The sequence below is a fragment of the Candidozyma haemuli genome, assembly GCF_002926055.2.
Source record: "Candidozyma haemuli strain B11899 chromosome Unknown G_2014730914, whole genome shotgun sequence".
Taxonomy (NCBI): Eukaryota; Fungi; Ascomycota; class Pichiomycetes; order Serinales; family Metschnikowiaceae; genus Candidozyma; species Candidozyma haemuli.
In genome coordinates this window covers 309332-318422 of record NW_020289905.1, presented here as the reverse complement: position 1 = coordinate 318422, position 9091 = coordinate 309332, and the positions used below count along the sequence as shown (strand labels likewise).

Sequence of the window (9091 nt, the reverse complement as noted above, 5' to 3'; positions counted from 1 at the left end):
ATCTGGCACAGAGCTTCTCTCTGGTGTGCTTTTGGGCAATCCTTCGATCGTCAGTGGACCCTAACTAGCAAAAAGCAAGTGAAGCCATTGAAGCGCTGGCGCAGCTTGGTTGCTCTAAGCTGGAAGAGTTTTTGGGCAAGTCTTGGAAAGCTTGATTTTTCAGCTGCACCGTTTTTGCTTGTCTCATGACCAAACTTTAACTTCAACGTTTTGGTGCCTTTCAGTACCTTCCAGTGCCTTTGGTGCCTTTGGTGCCTTCGGTGCCTTCCAGCGCCTTCTGGAAACATCAGTGTCGTTTTTTCGTAGATCGTCTGATCCCATACCTGTGTTGTTGGCCCAACGACGGCCCTGCCGGCATCAGGCCTCAGCAGTCTTTTCGGTTTCATTATCTTTGGCTTCTGTCTTTTGCCTTTTCACTCCATTGCTCGAATCATCAAGCAAGTACGATACTTTCGCCTTGAACAGCGGGGTAGAAGGCTTGGGCGATGTCGTCAGACTCTTAGCGCTGCTGGTCGTCTGGCCTTGCTCTTCTGTAGAAGTCTTCCCAAGCGCAACTGCTTCTGCTTGCGCTAACCGAGGCATTGGCTGCGAAAGATGATCGCCTTCACGTTCTTCCATGATTGTAGTCACCACTGACGTACCAGGAGGCCCAGGATGACCAGCTGGAGGTGCTGGAGGTGCTGGAGGCCCAGGTGGATGCATTTGTGGTGACGCCGGTCTCTCGTGAGGCGCCACTAGCGAAGGCTTGCGGTTTTCCTCAATCAAGTATGAAATAGAGCCAAATGACGATCTGTTCCCGCTCAGGAGCGACGAAATAGACGAGGCGCCTGAGAAGATCGACAGCGACCCTGATCCAATCGAGTCAAAGTTGTGGCCTGCCAAGGTACGTGGTGGGGTCGACACCGAGCCAGGAGCGCTAGCGCTGGCGCTAGAATGGCCTGACGTAGGTGGATGTGCTGCTGAATGTAGTTCGATCAACAGAGGGCGTAGCTTATCGTAGACAGATTTGCGGATAGGCACTGAAGAGAGCGAAGGACGTTGGATAGGCAATGGCGGCATGGGCTGAGCGCCTGTAGGAGGGCTTGTGGAAGCTTGGCCTTGGCCCACTAATGGCGGAAGCTTAATGGCCTCATTGGGTTGCCTGGTCTGTGTACTGTTGCTGTTATTGTGATTATGGTTGTTGTTTGGAGCCAATGGGTCAAAAAGCAACGACGGATGACGGGGACGCTTATCCAGCGCAGCGTCCCAGGGTTTCCTAAACTGTAAAGTGGCGTCGTCGCTTGATGCTGTGGACCGAGGAGGTTCTGACTGTGTAGATGCTGGATAAGTCGGAAGCAGCAGCGTAGAATGGGAGTACCGAAGATGGGGCAGTTCCAGGACCGTATGAGGCAGACCCAGAGCATCATGGGATCGCCTCTTGGGCGAAGGACTATGTGAATTGTTCGTTTCCTTAGCTTCTGGAGCCTTTGGCGTTGGAGGCGGGAGCATCACGCCTGGGTAAGCCATGTGTTGTGGGTCATGAGGATGCTGGACATGAGGAGGGAAGCCCTGGACAGGCTGATGAGGAGGAGGCTGGTAGGGATGGGCCTGGTAAGCGTACGGCGGGAGCCCCTGGGGCGTCAGATGGACATGTGGAGGCCACTGGGACTGGGCCACAGGGACAGCACCAGCAGCAGTAGCATAGTACGCGTATGGATATGGAGGAGGTGCCTGGGGATGAGCATGTGGATGGGTCTGGCCTGGGCGTGGCGGCTGTGGATAGTAGGCAATGCCATGGGGATCATAGATATGTGGATGGGAGGAACGCAGAGGCTGTTGATGTTGATGGGGATGAGGCTGATGCTGGGGAGGATTATTTTCATTATCAAGCAACGACAGGTTGCGCAGGGAGTTCAGCAGCAGTCGACGCTTGATATACACCAAGGAGGACTCGTCGTTCTTCTTGAACTTGCCCAGTGAATGGCGAAATTCCCAGATGGGCAGGTCTTTGTCGTGATAAGCCAGCTGGGGGTCCAGGATCTTATGGAAGCCGTACATATGCAACTGGCGAACAAACGACGCCACATTGCCGTGCTTGAAGTAGTCCAGAAGCGCATCAGCAAACTCTTTACTTGGATAAAGAGCAAACGTATTGGAATCGTCGGGCCCAGTCCACCAGATGAGATGGGCTAACTTTGGGTTGTTGAGCATGCCATAGAGTTTATGCACAAAGGCGTTCTTCTTGACGGGGGGATCCAGTTTCGGCGTCATGTCATGGGATGCTGGCCACAGGCTTGGAAAAAAGGGAGGAATTAACTGGAAATGAAGGAAGGTGGATTAAAATGTAGATAAGGGCACTCTTAGTCTGTCGCCTGGACAGTCTTCGCCTTTAATGGAAGAAAAAACAGCCTGGGATTGGGAAGGGGGAAAAGTAGGAAAAAAAGGAGGATACGGGCCGCCCAGGGAGGGAAAGGGGAGGATTATATTGGCCAGGGGCCGTTCTGGAGACCGAGTAAGTGGGACTTTTAACTAAAGGCCGGGGGAAAGTAACGGCTATTTATACTAGTGCGATGGGGCAGGAGGCGTATGGGCGGGACACTGCTTGATGATGATATGGGAAGATATAAAAGCCTAGTATACTAAAGTTAACTTTATGCACTGGAGGAAGAAAAGTGGTATGTAGATGAAGAACATCAAAAGTAGTTGACCTTTTTTTTTTTTTTTTTTTTTTTTTTTTTTTTTTTTTTTCTGGCTAAGATTCGGCTCTCGAGAGATTTGAGTGGTGCGTCTGGTAGTGCGTCTGAGGTGCATGGGGGAGTGCGTGTGGGCCAGGTCTTTTGTTCCTCTGGAGTGGTGCAGGGCGGGTGCGTCTGCAGTGCGTCAAGCGTCGGGCTGCAGCAGTGGCAGCAGCGTGGCAGGCTGCATGCCTTGTGAATATTGTGAATTGTGAAGTTGTGTGAATTTCAACCGACCTTATATGCAGGACACAACCTACCGGTACCGCCCCCCGGTATACCCCCCCCAGATTAGGCCCTTCCGGGGGCACTAGTCCGAGGGCCCCCAGGCCCCAGGCGACTTTTGGCGCCCCAAAGCTTCAGCCTTATTAGCTTGGGCCGCCCCAAAATCATCCAATTCCAACTCAATCGGTCATTCTCTGGGTAACAACCCCCGCCCGCCGAGCAAAAGCAACTGCCAATTCTTCCTCCCACCTTCCTTGCATGTTCCACCACAAGACCACTTCGTGCTCCCTCTGCCTTCCCTTGCCTCACTGTTTTGTGTCTTGTCGGGTTTCCGCAGAAAACTGAAACGAGCCCGCAGCCCGCGAAGTGAGTGAAGACAAGGAGACGTTTCGATGAAACGGGCCAGGCGAATATTATTTACATTTAAGCAGAAGATTGAAAATAGTAGAAAATATCCTCAGGTGGAATAATAGAACGAAAAATATTTCCATGGGGCTGGCGTGGCGGGGGGTGCTTATTGGCGCCAGAGAGAAAACGGTCTGAGGGGGGAGGTAGAGGCAGTGGAGGGAGATGAAGTGGAGGGAAGTCGAGGCAGAGAATTAGAGGAAAAAGAGAAGGTAAAAAAAGTAGGTGAAACTGGAGAAGGACAGGTAAATAGAGAATTGGGGTCAGCTTACTTTGTTGACTGATGGGTGCAGCGCACAGACAGATACGCCCAGGCTATTTTATGCTTCTACTTATACGGTTTCACGTAAACAGCCAACTTTTTTTTTTTTTTTTTTTCTTTGGGATGAAGCGATGTAAGATCGATCTCCAGCCGCAGACTAAGGCTCCTATTTTATTCGAATTGACCTTCTTTTTTTTGGGGGGTTTTGGATCTGGTGATTTCTTCTATACCACCAGGTTAAGCCATGTGTTAGGGTTCTTCACCTTCGTCTTCTCTTTCGATCGAAAGCCTACATTGCTTCGATTCACCAGGGCTTAAAGAACATCAGTTGGTTTGTCCTTCGTCATGGCCCACGCTTTCCCGACCTGCTGGGGTGGGCCCGGCTACGGTTATAATTGCGTCTTTTTTTTTTGACCAATTCAACGATTATGTATTGGTTTGAAGACCTACCCACACGAAACGAGTCGTGGGGCATTGCCTATTTTTTTAATGCACATTTCCTTATTCTTTGCTGTGTCCTTAACCCCGGCGTGGGCCCGGTATCTCCAGTGGTAGGCTTTCTGTGCTCTCCAGACAAAGAGTTTGGCATCCCACACTTCGTCTTCTCTCGCTGTTTCAGTGTCTACACGTCATGGCTCTTGCTGGCTTCGCTGCTGGCCGTTTCTAGCCATTTCTTCGACGTTTCCACTCTGCAACCGCAACTCCCATGCTGTCACCAGAGATGCTGCTCGGCGCCCCAAATGCCCCAGAAACCGAGGAGGCGAGCCACAGAGAGGTAGCAAAACCCAGAGGTCTCAAAACCTTCAAAAATACACAGATCCATATATTCACTCTGAATTCCCTCAAAACCATTTTTTTCTTCACTTTCTTCGCTTTCTCGCCAATGCCAGTGGCTGCTTGAAGTCTGAGCTCAACTCTCGCGCAGCTCCTAAAAAATGTGTCTCATTGAGCCAAGTCTCTTTGCAGCCATTGAAAAAACCGAAGGAAAAAGAAAAAGAAAAGACGAAGCACAAACAGAAGGAAGCGGGAAAAAACGCTAATCTCTTTCCCCCGGGGCTTCTTTGTTCTCGCCTTTCCAAATCCTGTTATTCCATTCCGTTCTGTCACTCCGTCGCCCTGGGCCTGACCAGCCCTGCCTGGGCCTGATCCTGACCTCTGGCGTCCCAAACCATTGGGCCATTTTTGCTGCACAGTACCACCCAGCACGAAAACGACACAAAAATACGCATCCACGCTCCAGACGTGGATAAATAATATCCCACGATTTAGACTTTGCGGTGGGTGGCTTACAGTGGTACCCTGTAGTCCGACCGCCCCAGCAGGCAGGCAGCAGGCAGGTAGCTCAGGATCCATGGAAAAGCGATACAGAGGGAGGTACAGAGGGAGATACAGACGTAGATTAAGGCAACACAAAGTGAAAAATGCTGGCCGGATATGAAACACGATGTGAAACACAACATGAAACCGGTTCTGAAACGGCCTTCCTAGCACTACTTTTCCCTCAATTTCCTCCCTCCATGGTGGCTGCGAAAACCCTGGACGCAGCTTGGGCGCAGCCTGTTCTGGCGCAGCGTTTGCGTTGGGGGGACGCCAGAAGATGGCTTATTCGAGCCACGAAACCGATCGCTGCAGAGTGTAAAAGTGGAAAAGGAAAGAGAGAAAGGGAAAGCGTAAAAAGTTGGGGAGGCTTCTTCCCCGAAGTCTGTTTTTTATGGTGTTTTTTTAGGGAAAGATCGACGTTTGGGGTGCTGGGCTTGGGCACAGTTTCAATGGACGACCAGGGCTGCCCTTGTTTCCTAGCGTGTCTTGCGTTTTTGGATATACTTTTTGTTCTTTGAATTTTCTACTTTTAAGCTTTCAGGCTTTAATGTTATTTATTTGTTCCATTGTGGCCTGACCCTGAGGGAAGTAGGAAGGCTTGGGTTGTGAATGGAATTGGTGGATCCGAATGACTGGAGGGAGGTTGTGAATGGCATTGGGAGAGGGTGAGAATGGATGAAGGTTAATTGAGTGAATGGCTGGGTGAATTGCGCTTGGACGTATGGTTCGATGTTTTACTTGGAAATAGTAACTTTCGGGAACGAAGCTTAATCTGAATTGAATGGAGGTTTGTTCTCTGGGCTGACCTGAAGTGGAGCCACCCCAGGGGGCCTTCCCAAGGAGGCCTTTCGAAGCGGGCCATTCTTAATAGATCTCTCCCCAGATCCAGCCAGTAGAGTAAAGTACTGGGCTAAAGTCACCTTCCTTTTGCTCAAACGGCTACTATACCCGGGGCGACTGGCATTGGGCTATGTAATCGCATACGTTGGTAAACTTTATCTTAGATAGTCCTTCCTGCCATACATATTCTCTTATCAAGCCAATTCTTGGGCAGACTTGAACGACATACCTAGCAGGTCATAAACCACGGCTTTTAGCCTAAATACCGATCACAAATAATCTACAGCGCTGCTGTTCAACGTGGGCACTACATTCTACCGGTATCAGCCTGACTACACCGTTATTTTATGGTTATAAGCCACCCATAACCTCCCATACCAGGTAAACGATGAGCTGAAGATCATCAATTTTTGTCGTTTTGCCAATTGCAACCAGCCAACCTTTCCGTAAAGCCTTATCGTAGAATTTGCAGCCAATCGTCTCCAGCCGGTCTCCAGCCAACCTTCTCCAACAACCCTCCCAACGAACCCAACTTAACCACGCATTCCAATAAACTTGCTCTTGGAAATTCCAGTGGCTTCGGTATGAAGGCTGGTTTCCCGAAAACGCTCCAGGAAACACAAAAGAAGTGTAAAAAGCAGAATAAAAACAAGCATACATAAAAAAAAAAAACAACCCCGGCAGCGTTAAAAACGACAAGAATAAGAAGAAACAAGACGAACCCTCGTCTGCCCCATTCTCTTACATTCCCCACAGCAAAGAAAATACCCAAAAAACACCCAAAAAATACACAGAAACCGTAGGAATCCACGGAAACCACAAAATCGGCCTGCTTTTAATCCCCAACTTTTCCATGCCCCTTAACTCTCCTTTCACCAGTTTAGTGACATTTTTTGAGTACCGTTTAGTGACTTTTTAGTGCGTTTTTTGTGACCTCGACTGAAGAAAAAAGGACCCTTGATTCGCGCGGCCGGCGCCAGAAATTAACGCTAAACGACGTCCCAGGCCCACTCGGAGCCACCAAGAATCCACCAACCACTCCACAAAAACGTCTCTAAACGAGAGAGAAATAAAACTCCGAAGATGTTTTTGAGAGGTTTCTTAACTCCAGCGCCCTTAACTCCCTTAACTCCCTTATCTCCTAAAGTTTTTACAGGTTTCGATGCTTCAGTCGCTCCAGGACTCCAGGACTCCCGCAGGCCTTCGCCCCAGATCTACTAACTCCCTGGCTCCCTGGCTCTTTGGCTCCCTGGCCCTCGCTTCACTCAGTAGCCCTTCGTACATACCCTTAATCCTTTCCTACACTTTTTTTCCACACATATTTCGTTTCACATACCCTTTTTATTCCCACCGATTTAGCCCTCCATGCACCTGCGGGCGACCGCCTGAAGTCCACAAAACCGCTCGGGCTTCGGTGTTGGTGGCTTGGGTTCTCTGCTTTTTTCTGTGGGTTTTTGACGTTTGGGGTAATTCTAGCCGGCGGCAGATGTACGATGGAAAATAGCAAAATTAGCAAAATTAGCAAAATCTGGCAAAACCATGATCTTTAGAAGCAATAGACGCTTCTTTGCCGCACGGTCCGAATCTCTCCAAGCCTGGGTTAACTTGCCCTGGCTGCCTCGCTTGCATGGACCCTGCCTCTGTTTGCTGCCGCAGAGACTGGTAAGTTGTTACATCTGTTGGAGAGGGAAGATCCACAAAAGGACGAAACAGGGTGGGCACTCGGCAAAGAGGTCGGGTTTATACAGAGGGGATGGACAGGGAAAGCTAGAGGAGGTGTAGATCATTTGCTGTAAAGTGGTGGGTGGATTCGGTAGTTCAGTGATAATCGTTGGTAATCGTTGCTCTGGTGGACTGGGTGACCAGGTAAATCCATAACTTATACATCTGCACTTTCCATGCTTGTGGGACGCTCAAGCCACAAAGAATGCATATCTTCGATGCCTTCAGTTATCAACATCTGCTTGGACCCAGAACTTAGCCCCAGAGCTTACTATCTTAGTAATCCCATCAATGGCTGCAAACTGGAACCATCCACATCAACCACACATTGACCACACATTGACGAGTCCCCCCACAAACCCCCAAAACCCTCTTCCAAGCCCCCTAAAACAACCAAGCAAGCCTTCCACCCACTCAATTCCGATCCGTCCCACCTTAAAACCGCCCTTTCTTCCTTCGATTCTTGCTCTTTCCCTCGCTGCATCTCTCCCTCTACCTCTGCCATTATTTCCCGCTGCCAGAGCTTATTCCTTGCATTATCCGCTTCTCCCGTGGTCATTCGGTCTTCTTGACGTCTTTCCCACAATCGTCCATTGTAAAACGGCCCCAGAAAAGAAAAGAAAAGCTGCCCAACCTCCCCAACCCATAACCCGTATCTTCCATGTAAATCCCAGAAAACCCCCAGGGTCCTCTTCTGCAACCCTCTGCAACTTCCATCGTTTCCCCATATCTGATCCCCTCAAGATCATCATCCCCAGATCCTTTCCCAGATCCTTCCTAGATCCTCCCTAGATCCTTAAATGCAATAACTGCCAGTTCTAGACGTACAAGTGGATGGACCTGAGGATCGTGATCGACACTGGCCTGGTGGGACGCCTCGTCAAATCCCCGCTACTCTTTTGCAAAGTGTATCTGTTCTCTGTGCTGTCTGCCACAATCATACAATCTCATTGTTTGGCGTTTGCAGCCATTACATGGTTCTTGTAATCGACAATGCCATTGCTAAGGGTCCTTTTAAGGTCTGCCGCCGTGATCTTCACTGAGGGGACCAAAAATAGCGCTTTTGCCTTTAAAGACGTTTGCGCTGCTGTTGTTGCTGTGGATGTCTCAGAAGAGGGTTTTGGTGATCCGTGGAAACCATAAATGCACTTTGACTTTTGCGGTTTTTTAAGCTTCCTGGGAACCTTGAAATCCCCTAAACGAATCCTTATTCCTTAATCTTCCACTCTTCTTCCACCTTCTCTCTCTCTCCTTCCTTCTCTCTCTCTCCTTCCCTTACTGCCCCTCCCCCTCTAACATCAACAAGCAAACGGCTCTTTCGACCATAATGGCGCGTGATCAACACCTCCACCGGCTTGTTCCCTTCTATTTTTTTCTTTTTTTTCTTTTTCTTTCTGTCGTGTTCCCTTTCCAAACGATTCGTAAAGGTTGCGCTTCTTTGTGCTCTTCTCTTCCAGGCTCGAACAATATCCACCTTTTCGGGGCATTGTCGCCAAAGTTGCATCATCCCAGCCTACGTTGTCCTTCATGATAACTCGGCTTTTATTGTACTATATCGTGCCCTCGTCCTTCCTTTCTCTTCCCATTGTGTGGAACCTTAGCT

General features: G+C 49.5%; 1 protein-coding gene across 1 annotated transcript; it reads right to left on the bottom strand. All coding sequences in view use genetic code 12, as the record gives it.

The window, feature by feature from the left end:
• Positions 1–357: 357 nt before the first annotated feature.
• SFL2 (Sfl2p) lies at positions 358–2250 on the bottom strand (the record flags this gene model as incomplete). Its single annotated transcript, XM_025487892.1, has 1 exon — positions 358–2250. One exon carries the CDS (start codon positions 2248–2250, stop codon positions 358–360), a length of 1893 nt encoding a protein of 630 aa, XP_025341700.1.
• Between the last annotated feature and the right edge of the window lie 6841 nt (positions 2251–9091).